The sequence below is a fragment of the Vanellus vanellus genome, assembly GCF_965231255.1.
Source record: "Vanellus vanellus genome assembly, chromosome: 8".
Lineage (NCBI taxonomy): Eukaryota > Metazoa > Chordata > Aves > Charadriiformes > Charadriidae > Vanellus > Vanellus vanellus.
The window spans coordinates 1,794,088-1,821,438 of NC_138913.1; the positions used below are offsets into that span (position 1 = coordinate 1,794,088).

Below are 27,351 nucleotides of genomic sequence, written 5' to 3' on the forward strand. Positions count from 1 at the left end.
ACAACAGCCGCAGGCTGGCTGACCCCCGAACACAGGGCAGCATCGCTCTGGGGCTCCCAAGACCAGGGCAGACTGAGGCCAGTCACTCTACAGCGCAGGTCTGGAACGGCCAGCAACCGCAAAGCTGCTCCTTAAACAGGGAAGATGAAGTTTGCAGAGCCTATTTCACCCAAGCGCCACTACTCAAAGACAAGGCCGAGACAAGATCTGTCTGTCAAAAGAGCCTGGAGATCCTGCTGTGGAAATCATCTGCCATTTAGCAGATCAGTTTCTGGGGAGAACCAACCATTGATACTGGTTTATTAGGAGAGGGCAATCCCAAAGGGTCAACACTCAGGCATGCAGACATGACTGGACATCCAGGGACGTTCCTCCCTCTCAGCCACTTGTGCTAAGAGGACTGCAGGACCAGCAGTCATTACAGGAAAAGAGTCTATTTTCTGCCGTTCTGACATTTGAAGCCATATAATTGCAAGTTCAATAGCAACGTGCTGAGTTTAACTGCACCTAAGTGGAAACAATCTGTTTCACAAGCTCTGGGGTGAAGGCAACAGGGAGCTCTCCTAAGAAAAGAGGCCAGCTTAGCAAGTTCACAAAAAACCCAAACCCCTTTTGTTCTATCCTCAAGCTGTAGAATATTTAACAGTCTTGCCAAAAAAGTAGCAGATGGAGTTGGACAGACCATCCACAGATTTCCAAGCAGCCAGACAAACGAAAACAAAATGCTGTTTGGTGGAAGGCACTTGAGAACTGCATTATGATTTGAACCATTATCAGCTTTTGAAGGCAATGTTGTCTTACCCAAGGACATTGTTATCACGTCTGTTTTCCAAAAACATTAAAGGGTAAATCTGCTCTAACACTGTTAATACTAGGAAGTGAGAAGACCAGAGGGAAGAGGCAAAGAAAGCGCAAGGTGCTTTTACACTACACTGCCGAGAGGTTCATCTACGGGAGATCATGCTTTTACTCTTTTTATTGTTTGGTTTTGAAATAGTGTTGAGCATTTATAGGTGAAAGCCCCATCCACATTCAGCGTTTTAAGTAGCGTGTAGACAGAGCAGAGGATTCAGTATGCCAGACTTGACAGTCAACTTGTTTTTTCTGCTGCATCAGTAATTTCATAATGTTCTTGTGCACCCAAAAAGACAGCTCTTCTGCCTCTTTCGCATGTTTTTCTTCCTGCTCCAGGTCCCTGAGTGCCCTCTCATAACACTGCTCTTCAGCTGTTCCTGGGCACTTCAGCATCTCCATAAACATGTCCTCCCTGGAGCATTTCTTTGCTTTCCCATCAGTGTCAACCTTGCCGCTGCCTGCTGTCAAGGGTGCTCCACTGAAGAGGACCCAAGTAGAAGGCAGTGATTAAAATAGAAACAAATAAAAAAACAGTGAGTTCAGAAGACTTAGGGCATTAGCATAAAAGGAAAAAGATAAAACCATTTTGTGCTTTAAAGTTGTAATTAGCAGAATTGCCAGGACCAGATTGCTTGCAAGAATCTGTGTTGGGGCTATTGCAGCGAGATCAGTGATGCAACAGTGCTCCATGTTTCAGGTGGGAAGAAAGGAAGAACTGGGGAGTCACACAAGCCAGGGAATTGCCACAATGGCCAACAGGGGGAAACTCAGCAACAAAACAGCACAGACTGTTGATATTTTATCTTAGGGATAACTCAGAAAAAGCAGTCATCACAGGCAGGATCCCAGAATGGCACAGGAGATTATCCAATGGCTGCAGACAAAACACAGCATCTATACCAGGGAAGCTCGTGCAGGTTTGGATATTAGCATTTATTTTCGTGAGGTTGTTTTGGAGCAATACTTTGAAAGGACGCACAGGCTGAGCAAGCAATCCAGGACCAATTGCCAGAAGCAGACAAGAGTCCTAGAGACCACAAGGTTCATTCTGTGCTCCTCACTATCTGGTGTCCAAGTTCTCTCCATGGGTTCCACAGACAATTTTTGTAGTAATTTAGTCTCTTGCAAGACAGATATGAAAATCTCCACCAGAGCAACATATATAGGAATAGCTAGATATTTTTTTGTTCAGCAAGTTTGCTCATAAGCATACCAGGAGGAAAATCTCTGATCTTGACCCAACTTTGCTTCTTAAGTTACTTATGCTTCTTTTCATTTTTATTTTTTCTTAAATTCCGTATCAGCATGTCTGTTCCTGTGGTTTCCTGAACCTCACCTTTCTCAACTGCTTCTCTCTGAGGAGCTGCAGATAGAAGTGCAACCTCCAGATGTGAAACTTCCTTTGCACGAGTCCCACACATCTGTGAGGAATGCTTGGAAAACAGACTTTCCTGAAGAAAAATTGGGAAAGAAGGCAGAAGGGAAAAAAAAAAAAAAAAAAAAAAAAAAAGGATAGAACCCTGGACATCTCTCCCTCAGCCAGATTGGTGTGATACCCATCTTTGTATTATATCACGAAAGTGTGATCTTCCCTTGAAATCTTAATAAAAATTTAGGCCACATTTAAGAGGTTGTTCTTTGTTGATATTTAAACTAGGTTTGAAGGGGGATGGGGATGAAACCAGGATTACAAAAGTGGTGCCTGGGAGAAGCGTACCAGTGCTTCTGGGTAAAAGTGTTAGCAAGGTCTTGCAGCCTGTCCCAGTGATGGTGGGGGATGGTGAATTGTGTGGCAGCAAAGACATGAGGGGTAGTGATAATTTGATAACTACACTAGGGTCCGAGCATGATCAGGTGCGAATTAGGGCTTGTCCCCCCAGGAAAGTGGCAGGACAATTAGCCCAGCTGAAGTGCATCTATACTAATGCACGCAGCATGGGGAATAAACAGGAGGAGCTGGAGGCCATTGTACAGCAAGAAAACTATGATATAGTTGCCATCACAGAAACATGGTGGGAGGACACACACAAGTGGAGTGCTGTAATTGATGGCTACCAACTTTTCAAAAAGGATAGGCAAGGAAGGAGAGGTGGTGGGGTGGCCCTCTATGTTAGGGGCAGTTTTGATAATGTCTGGAACTTAACAGTATGGATGACAGTGTTGAGTGTGTATGGATAAGAATCAAGGGGAAGGCCAAGAAGGCAGACATCATGATGGGAGTTTGCTATAGACCTCCCAATCAGGATGTAGAAGCCAATGAAGTATTCTATAAGCAGCTGGCAGAGGTCTCATGATCATCTGCCCTCGTTCTTGTGGGGGATTTCATCCTTCCCAGACGTCTGCTGGAAATACTAGACAGCAGAGAGGGAACAGTCATGGAGGTTCCTGGAGTGTGTGGAAGACAACTTCCTAACACAGCTGGTGAAGGAACCAACTAGTGGAAGTGCCCTACTGGACCTACTCTTTGTTAACAGAGAAGGTCTTGTGGGGGATGTAAAGGTTGGAGGTCGCCTTGGGCAGAGTGATCACGAAATGATAGAATTTTCAATTCCTGATCAAGTAAGGTGGGGAGCCAGCAGAACTGCCACCTTGGATTTCCAAAGGGCAGACTTTAGCCTGTTTAGGAGTATGGTCGAGAGTGTCCCTTGGGAGGCAGTTTTGAAGAGCAAAGGTGCCCAAGAAGGTTGGGCATACTTCAAGCACGTGCTCTTAAAAGCACAAGAGAAGGCCATCCCCGTGTCTCGAAAAACGAGCAGACGGGGAAGAAGACCAGCCTGGCTAAATAGAGAACTTTGGCTGGACCTCAGGAAAAAAAGGAAAGTTAACCTTCTCTGGAAAAGGGGGTTGGCAACTTATAAGGTCTATCAAGATATAACAAAGCTATGTAGGGGGAAAATGAGAAGGGCCAAAGCTCAATCAGAACTCAGCTTGGCCACTGCAGTTAAAGACAATAAGAAGAGATTCTTTCAGTATATATCAATAGAAAAAGGAAGACTAGGGAAAATGTAGGCCCGCTGGTGAACGAGACAGGTGCCCTAGTGGTGGAAGACACAGAGAAGGCAGAGTTACTGAACGCCTTCTTTTCTTTGGTCTTCACTCCTAAAGCTGTCCCTCACGAATCCCATACTCTGAAGGCAAAAGGGAAGGTCTGGAGAGAGGAAGATTTTCCCTCAGTTGAGGAGGACCATGTCAGAGACCAATTGGCCAAGCTGGACATTCATAAGTCCATGGGCCCTGATGGCATGCATCCGCGAGTGCTGAGAGAGCTGGCGGATGTTATTGCTAGACCACTCTCCATCGTCTTTGAGCGGTCCTGGAGAACAGGAGAGGTGCCTGAGGACTGGAGGAAGGCTGACATCACTCCGATCTTCAAAAAAGGCAAGAAGGAGGACCCAGGGAACTACAGACCGGTTAGTCTCACCTCTGTCCCTGGGAAGGTAATGGAGCAACTCATTCTGGATGTCATCTCCAAACACGTTGAGGAACAGGAAGTTATTGGAAGTAGTCAACATGGATTTACCAAGGGTAAATCGTGCTTGACCAATCTGATAGCTTTCTATGATGTTATAACTGGTTGGCTGGATGAGGGGAGAGTCGTAGATGTCATCTACCTTGACTTTAGCAAGGCTTTTGACACTGTCTCCCATAACATCCTCATCAGGAAGCAGAGGAAGTATGGGCTAGATGAGGTGACAGTGAGGTGGATTGAGAGTTGGCTGCAGGACAGAACTCAGAGGGTTGTGATCAGCGGCACAGAGTCTAGTTGGAGGCCTGTAACCAGTGGTGTCTCCCAGGGGTCAATACTTGGTCCAATTTTGTTTAATATATTCATTAATGACCTGGATGAGGGGACAGAGTGTATCCTCAGCAAGTTTGCTGATGATACCAAACTGGGTGGGGTGGCTGACACCCCAGAGGGCCGTGCTGCCATCCAGCGTGACCTGGACAGGCTGGAGAGCTGGGCAGAGAAGAACCTAATGAGGTTCAACAAAAGCAAGTGCAAGGTCCTGCACCTAGGGAGGAAGAACGTAAAGCACCAGTATAGGTTAGGGGCGGACCTGCTGGGAAGTAGCTCTGAGAAGAAGGATCTGAGGGTCCTGGTAGACAGTAAATTATCCATGGCCCAGCAATGTGCCCTTGTTGCCAAAAAGGCCAATGGAATCCTGGGCTGCATAGGGAAGAGTGTGGCCAGTAGGTCGAGGGAGGTCATTCTCCCCCTCTACTCTGCACTGGTGAGGCCACAACTGGAATACTGTGTCCAGTTTTGGGCTCCCCAGTTCAAGAGGGACAGGGAACTGCTGGAGCAAGTCCAGCGAAGGGCAACTAAGATGATGAAGGGCTTGGAGCATCTGCCTTATGAGGAGAGGCTGAGAGCGCCGGGACTCTTTAGCCTGGAGAAGAGACCTCATTATGGCATACAAGTACCTAAAGGGTGGGTTGAAGGAGGATGGAGCCAGGCTCTTTTCAATGGTTCCCAGTGACAGGACGAGGGGCAATGGGCACAAGTTAGAACACAGGAAGTTCCGTTCAAATACACGGAAACACTTCTTTACGGTTCAGGTGACAGAGCACTGGAACAGGCTGCCCAGGGAGGGGGTGGAGTCCCCTTCTCTGGAGGTTTTCAAGACCCGCCTGGATGCAGTCCTGAGTGATGTGCTCTGGGCAATCCTGCTTTGGCAGGGGAGTTGGACTAGATGATCTCTAGAGGTCCCTTCCAACTCTGAAAACTCCGTGATTCCGTGAAACTGCTGTCTCACTAACAAAAAACAGCAGTTCTTATAATTATTACTGTTACTGATAGTTGGGAACTCCTGGGATGTATAACAGTATTGTAGGATTCAACTTTGCTTACAAGAAAGGATATGTCAACACAAAGATTCATCTCAACATGTTACTGCATTAAGCCATGCACAGGCAAAGCATTTGTAGATAATCAGAAATAGTTTGCTCTTCTTTTGTCATGTGTTTCTAGCTTTAAAACATATCACGTATCATCCTAATTTATAGTGTATCTGTGAAGACCTTTATTCATGAAAGGCATCTCCTGGAAATATAAACATCGCCCCACACCACCAATAAACAATCCAGACAAGCTATGCAAGAGAAAGCAACTGTGCTAAGACAAGATAATTAGCAGTAACTAGGAAGTGTGACTGTTACCTGAATGCCATTATAAACTAACAAACATTAACCGTATTGCCCCACACTTGTTTTTCCTCTACCAGAGTCCAAAAAAGTTTGAACTCTTTCTAGAAGCACGTTACATCTGTTCTTTCCCCCCGCCCCAAGTTAAACTTTTCCATAAAATTCTTTCCATGCGCTTGAATGTATTTATGTGTACATATATAGGCACACAGTATTCCCATACCTTCTGTTCCACCTTTAGAAACTGAGCAAGTTCTTCGACAGTGAGGTGATCCTTCTTGTCACTGTAGCTTAAAAGCAGTAAGTAGAGATCTCGACGTAAGGACATCATCTTGTAAAACACTGAAAATTCTTCAAAATTTAGGGTTCCCTGGTTCTCATCTGTGTCTGCTTCCTAAGAGATAAAGACACTGGTAAGCACGCAAAACACAGGTGAATTCGGGGAACAAAGCAGAACAGGACTTATGTACACAAACAGAAATTTAATGAACCCTAGTCTGCAAGATTCTCTTCAGATTCAAATCCTAGTAGGCTAAAATAACTGCAAAATTATGATACCATCTATTGGATTTTTTGATGAAAACACTTACTACGCTAAAGCCACAGGCTCCCTATGAAAGTCTCGATTCCATCTTTAGTTTTGAATTTGTTTCCCGTGTAGAGAGGCTCACCCTGGGCTTTATTCTGATCTGTTACTCTCCTGTATGCCCTGCGGTTATCCTGGATTAAAACATAGCAAGGAACATAATAATTTCACCCTGTGGCTTCCTTTAATGACAGAGTCTGACATTTTAAAACATTCAGGACAATATCACAGTCTTAAATTTACGTTAATTCAAACTGCAACACTCTCAGCCCCCTATCAGCACTCTGTAGGGGTGGGTGACAAGTCTGCAGTAGCAATAAGACTCCACACCAAAATATATGCCTGATAGCCTCAGTCTTGATGGCAGTTTTTGTTTATCCTCAGAGGTAGGAAGAGAAGAAAACAGTACTTAACGCATGTTAATACAAGCTTTTTACTGTGAACATCTGCCTAAGAGGATTGCTTTGGATTTTCAAAACAAAGAATATATTCTGGAGAACTGCTGTCAAACATTATGTAGGTCTCCACGAAAAAAGAACTTCAGGGAAGCTACAACTCTTGCTAAGTTTGAGGCTGTGAGCAGACAATGGAGACAAAGTGAAATAAACGTTTAGAAGTGTGCTGTTGTTCCCATGAGTAATGTCCTTAGTTCATAGCTGTATATAATGTTTTTTCTCCGTAGTTATAAACCCTCTTGCCATTCCCAAGTCACATTCTGTTAAAAGTGGTGCTTCTTTTTGTTCAGGTCAGAACACCTTCTGTGCAGAATCCTTGGCTTTGAACCCATTGGCTTGTCTCTACACTGGTAGACCAAATACAAGTTCTCCAGATGGAGATCTTGCCATCACTTCTTCCTTCTCACTAAAGCTCTTCAGTTGGTGCCCAACCTCACTTCTATAGAAGAGGAGCTTGTCTAACAGCAGATGCAACGGGCACATCTCTGGCCTGCTTTGCTTTCCAAGGATCCAGTTTTACTTTCCCTTCGCACAACCCACTCCATTTAACTTTGAAGCCTCTCTTAGAGCAGGAACCGATCTTTACACCAGCGACTCCTGGTATGTACACACAACTAAAGAAGCAGCCCCATATTCCATTTCCAGATGCAGGACCTGGACTGCTCCATAAGCCTGGCCTCCCCTGTGGAGCCACAGGTGCTCCCCCAGGCTGGAGGCTGTCTGCACCATGTCCAAAACTGTAACACCAAGTCATGCAAACAGAACCACCTGAGCAGATAAGATGCAAGAACAGTGCAGAGTAGCTAGATGTAGGGCAATGATTTGTCCCAGGGTTACTTTGCCATTCCCTTTATCCTGCGTTAAGTCCTGGAAGTCCATAGGACTGCTGGCATGCTCGCCCGTGGGGTAAGATCTTTAGCATCAAGCCCTGAATGACTAACAGTAAACAAACCTTCAAAAGTCCTTTTATAGTCAACCTTAGTAACTTTAACCCTGCCTGCGAGGTCCAGGATATTAACTCAGGTATAGGCTCGCAGCAACTGCAACAAAATAAAAATAAGCAGCTTAATTTTTAACCAAAAGTTGCCTCTGATTATACAAAGTTGCTAGAGTGCCCTACTTCATTCCTAGACAGTTTAAAAGCGCAGAGTGAACTACATTTTTTTTTCCTCTCAGTACATAGCTTCCCAACTCTCTGCCTCTCCTGCAGCAGTCAACAGTATCAGCAAAACTCGAGTATCTCGGGGAGCTGCATTTCATTACACCTTGTTAGTGCTACTGTCATCCGAGCCATAAACTCGGATCACAGCAAGTAAGCTGAGAAAATAATTCCTAGCTATCTGGTGTCAAAGGGGATTTTAAATCAATCATATCTCAAATGACATTTCTAATTTGTGGGAATAATTGTGGAAACAAGTACAACCCGAGTTCACCTCTGCACCACAACCCCACCAGTTTCCACTTATACCACACAGATGTACCTCTAATGCAGATTTTACGCCAGACAAACAAAGTGCTTTTGAACACAGAAGATTCTTCGACTTCCCCCTGTTTTATAGCAAACCAACTTTTGGCTGGCACTGTTTTTGAAGAGTTAAGAACACTTTATTCTGCTCTCCCTTTCCTTCCCTGCAGTAAACACTGGGGCTGGTAAAAAATGGTAACTATTTTCAGAACAAAAAATTGATTCTGCCTAAGTAAGAGGAAGTTGTTAAAAAAAACCAATTACTTTCCTAAAGCTAGTTTCTATTAAATAATTTTCCATAAAGGAAATGAAAAAAGATTTCAATGGAAACAGAATAACTTCATTGTCCATCAATGCCAACATAGAACAATTCAGTTCACAGAGATGAAAACAATAATGCATCTGAAAAGGTAGTATTAATAAATTCTCTTCTACATGGTTCTTGCTGTTAAAACAATGTTCTGATGCATCTTTGTCTACAAAGAGGTAAGACTTGGAAAAAGTCTGTGAGGTGTTGGAAAGGACAGAGGTTTAAGGCCCAACTTGTAGACCCTGTTCTGGATCTGTCCAAAAATAGACCGTAACTGGCACTATCTTACCACAACAATGCTGTGTGTTAGAGGCCACCAACCTGAAACATTTGCCGGACCTTCCTGCGGGGCAGGTTAACATTTAGTTTATGCATCAGCTGGTGGATCTCTTCAATATTCAGCAGGCCATCTCCATTCTTGTCAGCTTCCTCAAAGGTCTGTTTGACCCAGCTACAAACGTGTCAAGGAAAGGTACAAGAAGGTGATTTCCTCGAGGAGGGAGGCAGAGCAGTTGGACAAGGAAGGGTCAAGACTCAAACTCAGGAGAACAAGACCCTGCCCCAGCTCTTCTGGGCAGGGGGTAAACCTCCTTAGCAGAGGACCTTAACATCTTCCAGGGAGAAGAACTGAGCATTATTCAATCCAGCCTTCACAAACATTTTCAAGTCAGCGCATCTGGGCAAAACATTTGAATTAAGTCTTCCCACAGCCTGCATTAGAATTACTGGGATAGATACACTGTGAAATATAGTCATTGCTGGCAAAGATCTGGTGCTATCAACATGGTTCCCCCCACACCAGTGCCAAACCAAAGCATTTTTACCACTGTGCACCTTCTGGTATAATTTACTATTGTATCTCCTACCTGGTGCAACTAAGACTGTTGACCTCCATGGAGTTATAGCTGAGGGTTACTGGTTTCATGACTCCACTCAAAGGAAGCAAGCTCAATAGCCATCTCTGTTAGAGACGACATTAATTTAGTGCAAGAGGATGGAATACGGAACACTCTAAAATCAGCCCATGTAATTATTATCAGCCTGTGGTTTCCATAAGAACCTTATTAAAAATTAACCACCCTTGTTTTTCCGTGCTCTCTCCTCAAGACTGTCACACAGTTCTTTCATACGTATATTTCTAACTTTTCCATCTCTGGACAACTTCTTTGTCCACCATTTTCTCTCCAATATCTCTGCCCTTACCTTGTGCCACACCTTTCACAGGGCAGCAACAACTCCATAGAGTCATCGGTTGCACAGAGAAAATGGTTAGTGGTCATACATTTGCTGTATGACAAGGACAAGGACAGAATGGCAGAGAAAGCTAGCAGCTGTCAATTCAGAAAACAAGAGGTGATTCTTCACACAGCATATGGCTCATCCCTAATGTAACCACTTTTGGGATGTTCTGCAGGTTCACGTGGATTTGAGGTGGCACTGAACCAGTTTCCGCCCCCTCCCCCCCCCCCCCCCCCCTTTGCTACAGTTTCATTTAAATGCTTAAAACTGGTACTGGTTTATGACAATTATTTACAGCTAGGTTCACAATACCAGTGCCTTTGTGCTCTCATTTCTGCTACCAGATTCCCCTCCGAGAACATACCTTAAGTTTTGAAAGTTTGCTGGGCTTGCTCCAGTATCTTCTTCTATTCCTCCCTTTGTTCTGTTTTAACTTCTCCACTTTCTAACCAGCACCTTTTACCCCCTCTTTGCACATATATCCCTTTTCAGCTTTTGCAAAGTTCTTACACTAGCTGGAAGTGGTACAGGGTCATTTTGTCTGCAGTCTCCCAGCTGCTATATTTGATAACACAAACAAGAATTGAAGTGATGTTTCACCAGTAGAGAACATACAGCAGGTATGTGCAGCTCGGAAAAGTCATGGATAAATATAGCAAGCTGAGTATGTGTGCAACAGAGCATGCAAGATATCCCCCAAATGGATCTGTACCTATCTTGTATCAGAATTAAACACTGAAAATATACATTAAAATACCTAAAAGTGTATATATTCTCCAGAAGGAGTATTTACAAGCGACCACTGAAGCTTTCCACGTGGCAGAAGAGACAGGTTACAATTTTAATCAAGATAAGTTTGTTTTGTGGTTTGGTTGTGGGGTTTTTTGTTTAGGAGGAAGAGTGTTCTTTGTATTTAACATACTAGTCAGCACTATTGTGCAAGAAAATATTCAATGGACATGATCTTTACAAGAAGTTAATTTTGGTTACTAGGCTACAACAAACATTTAAGGAGCTTTAAAAATTTGTGCTCCTGACAATAAATGGAGGCTGAGCAGTACACACAGATATCTGACATACACTGATCAAGAGAAACGGAGATGGCCAGTAGTTACATGTCAATTTACTGAAAGACTCCCAAAAATATTAGCATTTCACCTGTGCAGAGGCTAACAAATTCAAGTTTTCACTTAGTAATATCTTGAAAACACCGTCTTCTCATGGACCTTGCAATTTGCAGCAGAAGAATAAAAGCACAGCTGGGCAAACAGGAGATGATAGAAACCCTAAAAACATGCTGCAGTCAGTACTTATTGAGATAACGAGAAAAGACTGTTTTGACCCTTCAATAAGAACTTCACAAACAAAACGCAAGATTATCCCCCGACTTCAGTGGAGTTCAATCCAGTCCCTAAGCCATGTCTGATGCTTTATTGTACAGATAAGCGTCCATGTCAAACCCATAACTCAAGCTTCCACCGCAATCAGTGGCAAGGTTTTTGGTCACTTCACAGGAGGTCAAAGGATACCCTAAGCTGAGGTCACTAAAAAACAAGCCAGAAATACTGAATCAAAAGTTAGAGCTCAGGCTCATAAAAGGATACTGATCATGCGTTCTCTGTCGCTTAGCGAGCGAGTCCTCATCACTTATTCCAGCCATCAAATACTTCAGTCCTGTGATCCAGGTGCGAGCTTCCTCTGGGTTAGATGTAATCAGATCCAGCGACTCCATGTGGTTACCATGGTAAATGGTAAAGCAACAGCTCGGGTCAAAGTTCCCCTCTGCATGGCGGTGGAAGATTTCAGACTGCCGGCCTTCAGTGACTTTGTAAATGGAATCGATAACAACTGTGGGGAAAAAGGGAAACCAAAAATTTGCATGCTTGGATATCTACCCTGTTTCTTTCTGCTTTTGAGCAATTCTGAATTATTCAGACTAAAAGGCATTAAATGTTTTTTAATATTACGTGTTCACACCCAACAGGGCTTTTTAATTTCTAGGTTTATCCTTGCTTTGGCCATGCCATGTGCACCGTACAGGCAGTGCAGGTACAGGCAGGTTACAGCAAAGCTCTCCGAGTGCTCCCTGCTACATCAGAGGACTGTAGGCCATCCAAAGGGGAGCACGAGGAGATGGACACCAAATGTCTTCCATCAATCAGTGAAACACTGCATAGCTCCAGAGGGACTGCTCCCACCACAGCCATGCTTTCTACAGTAGGAAGAGAGGGACATCCATCACTATGTTAGGATAACAGGGCCCCTGATAACAAGGCTCCAAACAGCTACGCTGTTCAACACAGCTGCTCTTTGCCACCACACACTGCCCCAAAAACATCAGCTGCCACTGTCTGTAGCCTTCCCAATTGCTTGTTTTTAATCTCAACATCCATCACAGTTCTGTGAATTTATAGTCTTTATTTTATCCAATAAACCACTAATTTGAATTTCCAATTTAAAACAGTGCAGCAGGAAGTTTCAACGAGAAATAATGCTACACAATAACTTCAAGACGTAATAATGCCTAGAGAGAATTATCAGAGTTAAGATTAAGAAACCTCAATCTAAACTTTTCCAGGTTCTGTATTTAAATTTGTGAGGTATACATTGAAAAGAGCTCAGCATAGTTTGTTATCAAGTCACTTTTCAGTTTGTTTATAATTCTTATAAACCTATGGAAGATGATGACATCTGACTGAACTATACTCCCCTTCCTTTCATAATCCTGAACTTTTAGTAGGTGGGTAAACTCTATTCACACTCTTGAAAATCTTCATGTAAGCATCACATCACATTTAAAATAAGCATCAAAAAGCATTTATTTAATTGATAAAAAAAAAAATATTGTCCAGTTTTCCCTCTGTAATTCACATTCTAATACTGAACTGCCCAAGAAATGAAAACAAATATTAAAAGTTTACTTTTTGCCTTTTCGCTTTTTCTGGACGGTCTCCATCGGATGCAGGTTCTGTGCTCATCCAGGTAGAAGAGACGAACTAGCCCTTTGGTTCCACTCTTCAGCTTAACCATCTGAGTCCCAGACTGCATAACACTCATGCATCTTTCAACTGTGAAGCAGAACAAAATAAATTCCACTAAATGACTTACTGGCTTTCCAACATCTGTCAAGCATATAAAATTTTTGACTTGCACCTTTAGTGACAGAAACTAGTCATTGCTGTGTGAGACATGCTATTTCTTCTTCTTCACTACCAGCTTCTCCACATAGGAAAATAATATTAAAAAAAAAAAAATCTGTCAAAACAACTTCACAACAAAGGAAGCAAGGAAAACTCTACTATATGTTGAAGAAAGATAGTTTATAGTTGTTCCATGCTTATTTCATTTAAATATTTTATATTATTATTATACACAGTACTGTAATCTTAAATCCCAGCACTCCACAAATTTTGAATGGCGAGTTTATCATTCAAACTTGACATTCCTTTAGGCCCCGTAATCCTTTAGTTTATATCTTGTGCTTTTGACACTATTAGAACTGCTAAGAGAATTATAAATATACAAATCCCTCCTCCCTACCACACACATTTACACCCTCTCCATCCTGCTACCAAATTTCAAGCACATGCTGTGAAGACTTCCTTTTATCCACCCATCCCATCCAGGATGATAAGGCTTTGTTTCTCTATGTTTTGACTAAAATAGACCCATCTCTTCCATTTCATCTCACATCTTCCCTCCTACAGTTTTCCAAACACTAGGATCAAGATAACATTTCCTCTTGATCTCAGTATATATCCATGCTCTTAAATTACCTTCTCCTGTTTTTATCCATTCACAGCCTCTCCTCACTTGATATCACTCCAAATTCACATCCCAGATGATTTGTTTACACTCTGGCTGGCTCCCAAATACTATCTGGCTCTGTCTTTATTTCTTCTTATCACCCTTCTCTTCACCACTTCTTTCTTCAGCGCTTGTCTCAGTATCACAACAAAGACTAATGCACCCTCCCACTCCTCTCTGCCAGAGCTGGGATTTATTCTCTCGGCTCCTGACACCTCCTTAGCTCCTACAGCAAGTGGCACAAGCAGCAGTGCACTCGGCGCCAGCTGAAACCCCACAGTGCAGGTCGTGGTGGCCCTGCTCAGTTCATCTCCACGGCCGAAGCGTGGTCAGAACACATCTTTCAGCAGACCCACACAGCTCTGAGGCCATCAATGAAGGAGAACAAGACTGCTGCTCCTTCCAAAGCGCCTCTGGGTCAGCTGTGGTCAGAGCAGCTCCCTAAACATTAGTCAAACGTGGGATGAACAGCCGGTGTCGCTGAACAACTTCCCCCCACTCCCTCGCACAAAGCCCTTTTTGTTGGCAAGCCAAACACCACATCAAACCACTGCATCAGAAGTGGTGGGTTTGCTGAGTTGTTGTCTTTCTTGGCGGAATGAGAGGACTCGGATTGAGCTGAACAGAACCAAAACTTCTGAAAGCATCACAGATGTTCATGAGTGCAATAAATTTGTCCATTATTATGTCCACAAATATATGGCCTTCCCTGAATCATCACACGTACCAAATGAATAGGTGGGTTTGGAACTGCTTTAAGATGAGCCAGAAAAGTGACATAAATCAAGCCAGAAAGAGATGTTATACAGTATCCACGTGTTGACTGTGGCTGTTTTAACTTGTATGTATCTGAAGAGGCACAAAGTACCAGAAGACAGGCCTTTACACCATCAGGGATGGAAAACTCAGAACCTTAAAGAGGAAAGATTAACTGAAGCAAAAATAAGTCTCTAAAACTTACTACATATATATATACACATACATACACACACCCCCTTCTCTCAGGAGACTGAGACCTTCACTTTGGAACCGAGTTTAGAGCAAGTTTGCCTTAGGTTCATACCTAACAAACAGACAAGCATTGTCCTCCAGTGCAGAAATAAGGCTCTCCATAGGAAAGGTCGTACCAGTGTGTGTGGATACACAAACTTGAACTGCTACATCAGCCTGGCATACAAACTGCGCTCATGTTTTTATTTCACTATTAGAAAGATCAATTGCAACAGGGTCTGAGCTCAGGAAGAGATTTAGCAACAAGCTAACTCAACACAGAAAATCTGCTTCTTTGCATCTAAGCCTATCAGCTATTAATAAAAGTCATAGAATAATAACTAATTCTCACATAAGTCCTTCTATTATCATCAGCTCCGTTGCCATAAAAAAAAAAAGAAAAAAAATCTAGTTTCACTATGATGTGTTGAAGACTGATAGTAAAAGGCAGAAGAAAGAGAACTACATTTCTTTAATGTGAAAAAAAAAAAAAAAAAGGCAGAAAATGGGCCACAATCAGTAATTACAGCCAAAACAACCATGAGGGGAGGGAAATCATAAAAGGCGATCCAGTTTCTTCTTCACTGTTTCAATTGCCTAAATATTTCTACATCGCATTTGTCATCATTATAGACGCATTTCACATACACATTTTCAGGTAGACTTCAGTATCAAAGCTATATGGAATAGATTTTAAAACATTTTTTTTTTATTTTTATTTTTTTACAAATAGAGACATGCAGAAGAAATCCAGTTCCTGCCAAAGAGCTCAACATTTCAATTTCTCAAACGCCATTTGCAATAAGTCTAGTGCTCAAGCAAGCACCATCTTTTCTGCTTGCATTTTCCAGTTCTAAGAAAATCCCATGAGAATGCAAACATTTAAATAAGAATAGTAAACATGTAAGAAAGTTCACTGCATCATCCCTACTGTGTAGGTGTTAATAACAGAAAGAATCCACTATAAAGAACAGACTACGGTAATAGAAACGCCACACCATCCAAAGGCCCACTGCATTTCAACTCTGGAAACCATTTACAAAATACACCATCCTCTCCTTTAAGCTATTTATGTAATATAAGCACACAAACAGTTTTTTTTTTTTTTCCAATCTATTCCTAATATGCTAATTTCAGTCTCTAGCCAGACATTCACAAGAGATAGACACCGCACATTAGCATCTGAATAAGTTGAAGTTATTGAACAGAGGCAATGAAGAATAAAGCTCCAGAAGAGCAATTCAAGAATGCTTTGACTATGGAATAGGAAGACTGGTTCCAGAAAAACATTTAATCCTCTAGATAAACCACGAATACTAAGTACATGAAGCAGCTCCTCGATGCAGGCATATATTAAAATTTGAGAAAGCAAGACATGGCTTCCATTCTATGGTATTTTCCTAACACAAGGACTAGCTGTGCCTTTTTTGCCAAAAGTCTGAAAATTAATTAAGTTATACTAGAATACAATGTAGTTTATGTGTTACAAGAACAAAGAACATTAATTAATCTGGAAAGTCAAATAAAATACTATTTTTATGCATTGCATATTTAAAGCTTTACTTTCAAATGAAAAAAACCTGGAAACTACAAAGTCACTTGTTTCTAGAGTTATGCAAACTTATTCTTGACAGTCTAAACCCATCCAAACAGACATCCTGTAGTTTAATGGGTTTTAATAATATTGAAATACCAGTCTATTTTTTTCCTCACAGAATAACCATTTAAAGCAAACCAGACCTGAACGCAAAGAGCATTTTTTAATTTTTAGTTCAAGCAATGATAACCATTCTTAGTAGAAGACACATCTCCTTGTCAGAAGGAGCTGCTTCTCTATCGAATGGTGAACTGGATACAAACCCATATGTGCCAGCTGGACTTTTTCTGAAGTGGCCACGCTCCCCAGCACATGGTAGACCTCTGAAGCCAGGAGGAAAGCCATCGGAGCCCCCGGTAAGTCCAGACGTTACTTGAAATCTTGCACGTTAGGCAGATGCTATTTATTCTACCTGACAACACTGCTCCTCGCTGCTGAATAAATCAAGCCGCTGCCTGGGAACACTAAGCTGGAACTCTGACCACTAACCATACGTGGCCTTACGTTCAAAAAGCACTCTAATCCGCCCCAAATCAGCCAGCGCTACCTTCCATCCAACTCTGCTCTAATCTATCCCCATGTGTAATCAGGTCTTTAATAACCAGGGAATAGCTTAGCACTGCGCCCTGTGAGAATCTGTTGCAAAGTTACAGGTCTGTTCACAGGTTTAACAGCCCTTCCCCATACGAGCCCTGTTTTTCAATAGTTTGGAATTAATTTGTTTTCATTCTCAACAGTGATAGTCATGATATGCACATCTGCCTCCTGTTGTGCTTTACCAGAAAGTGTTTAAGGCATGCAGGACCCTTTAGTTGATACTAGAAGGAAAATATTTAGGGAATTAAAACATCCCTGGCAGCACTTTCAGTAAAATAGAAGTGCATTTTGATGTACAAGGTACATCATAGCAGTGAAACAAACATCCACTCCCCATAAAACATGTTCATCCAAGAATAAATAAATATGCTGGTCACTCGGCAACTGGAGCCAAGAGGCAGGCACTGTGCAGGAGCAGCTCCGGCACCCCGAGGAGGCCGGCTGAGATGCAGCGAGCACCAGCTGCCCCATCGCCCGCAGGCAACAGCCAACGCCTCACCTAGGCTTGCCCAGTTACCCCAACTCCTGAGCTCTTGGTCTCGCTGTGCCCTCCGTGGCACTCGGCTCACCCGCAGCACAAATCGCACCCGTGTTCCCATCAACTTCTGTGAGACAGCACAAGAAAGCCATTAGACAATGTACATAGGTCTTTAAACAATGAGTTATTAATGCAATTTCAGGACAGACAGTAAAACCTATTTTTGCAAGGGGCAGCGTGCGCAACCACTACCTGCAAACAACTTAAGTGTTCACAGCAAACCCTTAGAAAATTCACACAGTCAGCCCTTAGCAAAACTAATACAGTAGAATGTGAATATTTAATAGCTTTAGTCACAGCACCCTACAACTGGGTGTTAAAATTACACCCCTGAAGTTGACTTCTTTTTTTTAAATCAAATATCAAAACTAATTTTTACTGCTGTCCACAAAAACAGGTCTTTCTTATTTTTCCCTGATATACTACTATATGTTAAGAAATTAATATTTCAAAGTGCAACAAAAAGAAAAAAAGGTTTGGTCTCATGTCTTGCTTTTATGGACTTAACGGTACAGCCATCTGACAAAACAAAAAGATTAAATAATGTATAAAGAGCATTACCAAACAATGAGAAGTATAATTATGAAAGAGGATATAAACTGTGTTTCTAAATTATATGTAAACTGCATTAAGCCAACGTTAAGCTTGAGGAGATAAAAGAAACCCATAAAAGACAGGAGTTACTTTTTCAACTGCAACATCAGCTCTTCTCTCCTACATTCAGTATTGTTGGTTTTACTATATACTTCGCAGATATATTGTTTGTTCTTTCTTCAGATAAGAGAAGAGCCAAAAGACACCCCCTCTCCCCCCCATATCATCACCACCACGTGATGTTCCCATCCCCATGACTACAGACATCTCCCGTGATTCACTCTGCTGCAGTATCCCAAGAACTGGAACAGGATCCTATGCTTCACCTTAGGGTAACTGCTCTTATGCTATGCAAGACGTGGATTGTCTTACTTTATTTAAACCCCCAAATGCCACCATAGTACTTCTTTCAAATTTTCAGATTTTAAACCCCCAAAATTCCAGAAACTGAACTCTAAACGAGGCTGTTATCCAAAAAATAGATGGTTGGTGGTTGACAAAGGAGTCACAGCATGTTCCCATCACAGGAATCATGTACCTGGATCCAGCTCAGAGTCTACTTTTTACTGACATGGATGCACATTCCCAGAAGCAGGCACTGAAGAAATGTGCAAAGAAAAAAAGCACACACACCCCTGAACTAGAAAACAGTATGCAACTAAACGTGGTGCTGAGTAATATGTTTTAGTGGTGGGTTTTGGCAGCGTTAGGTTTATGGTTGGACTTGGTGATCTCAAGGGTCCCTTCCAACCTAGACAATTCTATGATTCTATAAACTATAATGATTCAAGTGGTGAAGACACTCCAGATGCAATCATACACACACCAAAAAAAAAAAAACCAAACCCCAAACAAAACCCCCCCCAAAATCCCCAAACTCACAAGCCACCAAACCCAACATTCTCATTTATTCATCATGAGTGTGCTGTAAGTTTGCCTTTACGCTAATGCCATTAAAAGCCATTTACTCCCTACCTCCATCCCCCAGAGAGCACATTTTATCTAAATCCCATAGAACAGCACTAATATCCAGCAGCTTACCACTAATGCCATCACATTGTTGGGTGCCGTTTTGTTACACAACAGTTGAAGAGCCCAGGAGAGCAGAGACCGCAGCTGCAGGTCTGGGGGAATCTGCGGCCCCAGTCAGGACTATTTTTAATAGCCACATCTCATATTTTATGCCAGATTTTAATTTGCTTTGCAGCAACTCTTCCATCCCCTCAGGGAATTTTACATTAAGCTTCTTACAGTGGATTTAATCATAATCTCTGTGAAGTCCATGGACATGAGATGGACGCTCTCTCACACTTCTGCAAATCTCAAGAAATCCTCAAGGACGTCACACACAACCTGCAGAGACACCAAGGGCTGGGGCTAGTCCTTACCTGCCCGCTTTTCAGCTGGCCCTTGCATTTCATTTCAACCCTCAAGGTGGAGAATCAAAACAAGTAGAGTAACCAGCCAAACACAAACTGTGACTCCTCAAAACAATTGTGAATGGTTTACATTCTGAAAAACAACTTGTAAATTCACTTGCTTGTAATGTAAAAACATGCTTGTAAATACACTAAATAATATGGAAACAAGAAAAGGGGTGAAGCTCAAGAACAGAACATATACTAGCCAGAAGGGAAACAAAAAAAGAAACAAACAAAAACCCTAAAATCTAACAGCATAGTTTTAACTCTGTAGGTCTGGGAACTGTCTGTTGGGTTTGGTTTTTTTTTTTGTTTGTTTGTTTGTTTTAAGAAAAAAAGACAGGACCCAACCCCTCACTCCCCCCAAAAAAGGAAACCAAAACATTGGGAGTAGTAGCTCCCCAAAGTTATATTAGAGCAGTACATATTTCACAGTAACTGCTGTTTCAGCCTACCATATTGAGACTGCTAGCCTAATGCTTCTAGGATGATCAATCTAATTCATCTTAATTTCATATTACAAGTGAAACATTTTTGCTACATGCCTTCTCCACAGCTGATCCTTGCCAGTAATTAGTTACTCATGCCACGCGAGCCCCCAGAGCCCTTTCCCAGGCTGAGCCCCCTCCTCTTTTGCACTTAGAGATCAGAACGGAACCAGAAGCATCAAAACAAAGCCCTGGCACTACAGTATAATCCCAAAAGAGTTTTAGTGATCCTTAATCGTAAGTTTTGTTCCTACAGTGAGACTATCTTTTACAGCGTACTGTGCCATGGAGAAGATGACTTGCTAGGACAGTGCCTTATTTACAGGGCCTGCGATCCCCTTTTTTTGAGACCTGCACTTCAGTGTAGCAACTGAAGTCTGAGAGCCAACCCCAGCTACAATGAATAATGTACGTTTTCCACCTCTGCTCGAGGATACCTTCCTTCTGCCAGCTCAGCAAACTTCTAATCATTATCTTCTGGAAATTAGCCTAGGTTTCATTCTAGCAGCGCTTTGGAAAGCTGCTGATGAACAGGTTGTTCAGCAGGTACAGCTTCTCTGCAGTGCTGCTGGATGCTGCCGCTGCTGAAGCATCTGAAGGCCTGAGTGGCGACAAGACTGCAGGACCCAGCTCTAAGTCTTGTCCATAAAGAAACACCTTCAACAGGCCACCGCCTGCCAACGCAGAGCCACGAGACCGACTGTGTGACAGCTTACAGGGGGATGTTACTGCTACTGGTTCCTGAAACACAATAAAGATCTCTGACATCTCTTCTTTTTTCTCCAGAAAGATACTGCAAAGGTGTTCATTTTGAGAGCTCTGGTGCCACTGCAACCCAGCATGACTGAGGACTATAAGTCTTCCATTAAGACTATGGAAGTAGTGCTGTATCAACACTGAAAAGGACGATCATTTAACCACAGACATGGCCAACTGCCAAAACACATTGTCACATCAATAGAGTGAACGAGGAACACAGATTTATTAAGCAAACACAGTTAACAAGTTTGCACATCCTAATCCTCATTATTGCGTGAGGATCCCTCAGCAGGGAGGGCACAGCAATTGACTGCGACACTATAGAGCAAGTGGAAGAAGCAGCAGACAGAAACAGAGGAGGATAGTTTCCACTACACCTGCCAACAGGGAGGATGAGAGGGCAGGTCTGTATGTGCTGCTGTGATAGTCTCAGCAGCAGGTTTCAGGACAAGCAAAGGGTTTCTGGCTTCTTGGGCAGCATCCTCACACTGCCATAACCATTCACAAGGAGAACGAGACATCATTCTGTGGGTCTGTGATCATGTCTCCAAAGAAAACCCTAAGGTCTCCTCTTAGCTAGGCAAGCTTTTGCTCAGGTAGCAGAAAGGATGGCAGTAACTCACTCAAAGGAGCTCAGCTGAGTCACCCGTGCGTGCTCCTCTGCAGTGCTAAGACAGGATCTCCTGTGAGGCCTCACAGCAACCCATAAAGAACAGTCTGAAAGGCAGACCAGAAGCTACACCTCTGGATGCAGAGGTCAGTGGAAAACAGTAAGCAACAAGCTTTCTCTTCCAAAATCCCATGTCTGCCTTCTAAAAATCAATAAGTACATAAAGAAGGATAACATGAGCAAGAACTCAGCGTGTCTTGTTCTAAGTCTGCCTTTGTTGTACAGTATCAAATGTCATCCCTGTTCCTCGATCCTTTAGGTACTACCCAGGACTTCAGTGAAATACAATTCCCACCAACATATTGAGCTGAGTCAGATCCCCTCCCCCCACCACCAAAAAAAATATGCCATTCTTTTATATCTTACCCCACCTTTAACTTCTCCAACAAAACAAAAATAGAAAAACCCCACCAGAACACCTTTCACAAAGCTTGCTCCTGTCTCCACACAGGAGATGTGCAGAGCATAAACTGTCCCAGCTTCAGCACAAACAGTGATTTCTGATGTCTGCAAATTTATCAGCAAATAGCAATATGTCACAGCAATCTTGGCACCTGTACAGCATCACAGCTAGTGAGGGGAATAAATCACAGGGCACAAGAGCAGCTGTAGCTGCAGGATGAAGTGGGTGGAGGAAGGATCCAGTCCTCAGGACCTGGAGCTCGCTCCTCACGCTGGGCTGTGACAGCAGCTGGGCTAGAGGGAGCATTGCTTCCCCTTCAGACTGCCAAATAAATCCACATCTGGGGCTCGATTAGAGAGTAGGAGGGGAAAAAGCAGAGTAGAACTGAATGTGGAGTTAATTAACCTTTAAAAGTAATGAATGAAAACTACAGTGCAACTGATGATATGAACTAATTTATTCACACTCCTCAGAAACAGACATTTTGCTAAAGAAACATGTTTATCTATTCTACTCTCAAATTACCTCGGTGCAAGTCACCGACAGTGAGTCATCTGTGGACAAACAATGAATTGACAGTCCCAAACAGCAAAGTAATTTTATTACTGAAAATAATGATGTTTTGTGCATCTGAGTTTCACGCTGATCAATGTTTCTACTGGTAACAGGTGAAAATGCCTCCAAGCCAGTTATCTGTTATACTGCTGAGGATACCAATAACCTGACACAGAACAGGCACAGACTTCCTCACCTACAGCTGGGTTTCCTGTCACTTGTATAAGAAAAGCCAGCCGACGGTTTCCTATAACTTCATTTTCAGTCATCCCAGGAGCACACATACCAGCACAAAATGCTGCCTGCATACTAACAGGCTGTCCTCTAAGACATGAGCTTCTTAAGGGACTACTTCAAAATATATGGTAAAGAAGAAGAATAAGCACACATATTTCCTCTTGCAGGTAAGCTCAGTACTGCAAAAAGCTGTGAACTTTTCTTGCAGGAAGCTCCCTTCCCCAACCCCTGGTTTCACCAGGCTACTGCATGCCACGACACCATTAGTGTTGATCCCAATATAGCATTTGGCCATTTCAGCCTTCATCAAAACAGTGAAAGAGTTCCTTTAGCAGTTTCAAGTTTATGCCACATAGTTTCACAAAGGCACAATTCTTCAAGCAAACTCCGAGAGCCTTTTCAGTTTCACACAGTGACAGTGTTCTGTAGACTTATTGAAACAAGAATATATTTAATTCATAGGCAAAAACCTCTGAAGTAGTTAACAAGCACAAAACCTGGTTACTAGTTGGTCTCCCACGCCCTTGGCTCTAAGGTACCTCTCATGGAGACAAGTAGCGTTCAGCATGCAGCTCCAGCATCCCCTGAAATTTCACTGGTGCCATGGAAGGGACCAGCACTCTACCATGCCACACCATGGCAACACTCCTTTCAGGCTGGCAGGGGAGGTGTTTCTCTTCACACAGGGTAACATCCTCAGAACATACCAAATAACCCAGAAGCTTTAAATCTTTCAAAGCTGCCATGTGCAGATACTAATTTATTCCAAGGGTACATAATGCTGTGGTAGATTTAAACTATTATTGGAAGACAAAGTTCCTCACGGGAGGTTAAGGTCTTCAACATCTATTCGGAACGGTATGCTGTTCTGAGCCAATTCCTTTATGTATCACCATATAGACTAGAGTCTATACTTCACAGAATCATAGAGTTGTAGAATGGTTTGGGTTGGAAGGGACTTTAAAGACCGTCCAGTGCCACCCCCTGCCCTGGGCAGGGACACCTCTCACCAGCCCAATTTGCTCCAAGCCCCATCCAACTTGGCCTTGAACACCTCCAGGGATGGGGCAGCCACAGCTTCTCAGGGCAAACTGCCCCAGGGGCTCACCACCCACACTGCCAAGAATTTCTTCCCAATAGCTCATCTCAATCTCCCCTCTTTCAGTTTAAAACCATTCCCCCTCGTCCCATGGCTCCCCTCCCTGACCCAGGGTCCCTCCCCAGCTCTCCTGGAGCCCCTTTAGGCACTGGAAGGGGCTCTAAGGTCTCCCCGGAGCCTTCTCTTCTCCAGGCTGACCCCCCCACCTCTCCCAGCCTGTCCTCCCAGCAGAGGGGCTCCAGCCCTCCCAGCATCTCTGGGGCCTCCTCTGGATCCGCTCCAATAGGTCCATGTCCTTCTTATGTTGGGGACTTAATACTTGTTTAATAGGTGCTTGGATAGATTCAAAGATATGACAGTCCCAAATAAGCACTAATAATGGCCTTAAAAAAGGCTGCTGGAATTGTCCCTGTGAATGAAATGAAGTGTATTTCACTGCTGTTGCTCTGCTTAGCTGTACTGACTGCATCCCTAGTGTTCTGCTAAAGCAGAACAAGATAACTACAAAGTACCACTACCCATCAGCCAAACACCCAGATCCACAACCAAGGGAACTCTGTACTGGTCCTCCTGTGCCATGCCCGCTAACATCCCACTGCCAATACCTCTTTGAGCACAAGAGTCTTTCCCACTCAGTGATTAGCAGTCACGTACAAACTTACGGCCAAACTGCTGGCAGGTGCGGAGCTGCTGCTTCCTGCATGCGCTCATTGCGGAGCCGGGTCAGACGGTTGGCCAGCGACGGCACTCACTTGTTCAGTTATCCCTTTATCCAGGCTCTATCATATGAGCACTCTTACGTGCATAAATTGTGCGAGGAGTGTGATCCTGCTGTTATCAGTATCAGTGCCGGCAGGCTAATGTAACTACTACCCTGAATAAGGGGGAGATCAGGCACTCGGCCTTCTTCCACCATCCAAGCACGTGAATATATTCATGCCATCCAAAGTCTATGCTTGCGCAGTACCGTGTCACCCCAGGAGCCCAGCGTGACCCCACTGCTCCAATGCCACCGAAGCAGCCAAACCTGAACGCAAGGGACGCTGAGTTGTACTCGTTGCTTCTGTATCCTTTAACCGCCTCCACCAGACAGAAATGGCAGTGCTACTAACTCAAAAAGATTAACAGAAATTTGGCAGTTGCTGTTATATCTGGGTAGGGAAAAGGGACTGCAAAGTGCCCTCAAACAGAATTTCATCATCAACTGAGTACTTCGGTATGAAATGTGTTTATCTACACATACACACACATTTACACGAGCTTTAAAAAAATAAACCTGATGCTTTTCTTCAAGCACTGTTCCAAAAACCTCCTTCAAATAAGCTAGCTCTTGTAAATTATTAAATGGGGACATATCCATTACCTTCTGCATCTCAGAAAGCAGATGGAGTAACACCTGGTCTCCTTTACCTAACCATATGCATCAAAGCTTAATGTAGAGTTTTGTGTAACCAAAATCTCCAAAATAAAAATACAGTGTTTGGAACTGTAGCATACCAACTTCAACACAGGAGGCCCTTCCTTGAGAGGATATACAAATAAATGATTTTTTCTTAAAATAGTCTCAATTTCTTATACAGTAACTGTGTCTATTTCCAGTAACTTTCCGTAGTTTAAAAATATTTATCAAATAAAATCATCCATGCTAAATACAAAGAGAAAAAAAAAACCACAGTATATATCAATCCACAACACTGCCCTTAAGTTTTTTTAACATGCTTCATAGTGGGCAAAATGATATTTCAAAGTATGATCCATGACTTTTGGTGGCTTTAGATTAGTTAGTTTGTTTTAAAATTATAGATAATCCTGTTATAAAATGTCTTCTAACTACCTAATTTCGACAAGCCAGTTCTTTGCTAAATGTATCTTGTAAGTTTTTTCTTTAAAAGCACATAACCCAACATCATTAAGGATGAGCAAAATACAAAAATAAACTTTATCTACCATGATTTCTCCTTCTCTTTACAGCATTTACGCTATATCCACTTAGAAGCTTAAACTAATTACCACTTTCCACCCAGCACTGACTTAAATTGAAGAAAATCAGACATTATAAACTACAAGTTACTGAAGAAAGTTATTAGAGATGTCTTCCTTTATATCATCCTCCTACAACTCTTGAAAAGACATCTTTCAATCCAATGCAGTTTGATCAGAATTTCACACATCATTTGCATATCTGTTATACTAGTCATAAGTGCTACTAAAAAAAAAAGCCAGAAACCCTTTTCCATAAAAAGGTATGTCACAGTAAAATGACCAATAGATGAAAAGGTCAAGAATTTTTTTTTAAAAGCAAATACATTTGTAATAATTTAAAATAACACACAAGTGCAGTTTGTCCATATCATAGGAGCATATCTCACATATATGTTTTCATGGAGAACTGTACTTTCAAGTCAGTACAAAAATACAAAGTTTTCCTCTTAAATATTCAAGAATATGTATATATTTCATACTAATAATGTCCACATAAATATTGTATGTAACTTACCAATCATAAGGCTAAAGTTACCCAATTTTTCTACAAGCAATTCCAGAAATGTTATGAGCTTCTCCTACAGTAATTCCAAACTCAAGCATCCTTACCTTTTTCTGGACTTAAATTTTTATATACTTCAAGGTCTGCCATTAAATTTGTAACTCATGCATTATTGGCAAGTAGAATGGAAATTCTTATGGCAGGAAAGCCTCAATTTAATCTTCATGTCTCCAAAGCTAAAACATTTGGAAAGCAATCCTTAGAAGTAGAGGAGAACATTGCCAGCCCTGCTCTTTACGATGAACAGCAAAATCTTCATGATCCATAACACAAAGACAGGAAGGCACAAATCCAGAGACAATACTAGGCAACTTTCTTCAAAACCAAAAAGCACAGCCTGAGAGGGAAGCTGAAAGCATCTGCTGTGCTGCTGCTGCGGGAACGCAGGAGCAGTGACTACTTTTGGTATGAGACATGCATGCATAGCGCAGCGATTAAGACGCTCCAGGCATTAAGCGTGCGTAACGCCTAGGAAGAACAGCTCTACAGGCAAGCGCAAGGAAATCCTGCTGGCACCTCGGGAGGTCGGTCAGGAACGGATTACCATATTTCAGTTAAAGAATGGGAGAGTGACGCAGGCTGAATGCAGAAGAGAAACCTCCCCCTCACTCCAAAGTGACTCCCAGCATCCGCAGCCACGGGACTCTGCGAGGGGGAAGGAGAGAACCTCTGTGGATCGCACTCCTTTTCCCCAGGTTTTGTGCCCCCTCCTCCCATCTCTGTCACTAACTTCAAGTGGAACAGCCATCTGCAGAATCAGGCCAGTTAGAGCACAAAGCATGCAAATGGTTTACTCTGTGCATCACTGAGCATTTGATTTCGTAAGAACAAGTAGTCTCCTGTGGGATGCTGAGCGCTAACTCTCCCAGTAGCTATAAAAAATTACCCTGCTACTGGCTAAATACTGTGCTTGTTTAAGTCAGCTCAGTGCTACCGAAATCAGTAGGTTTGTAGTCGGTGTGGAACAATGGGCAGAAACATTCAGACTTGCATAAA

General features: G+C 42.7%; 1 protein-coding gene across 1 annotated transcript in view; it reads right to left on the minus strand.

The window, feature by feature from the left end:
* The window catches only part of PLCH1 (phospholipase C eta 1), a gene marked incomplete at both ends in the record, with an annotated part of 74,119 nt that overhangs the window by 35,323 nt on the left and 11,445 nt on the right, over nt 1–27,351 (minus strand). Inside the window, 4 exons of the mRNA XM_082487245.1 lie at nt 6,224–6,394; nt 9,138–9,267; nt 11,660–11,903; nt 12,977–13,123. Of these exons, the coding sequence (XP_082343371.1) occupies nt 6,224–6,394; nt 9,138–9,267; nt 11,660–11,903; nt 12,977–13,123 (692 nt within the window). The remainder of the gene's footprint in view (nt 1–6,223; nt 6,395–9,137; nt 9,268–11,659; nt 11,904–12,976; nt 13,124–27,351) is intronic.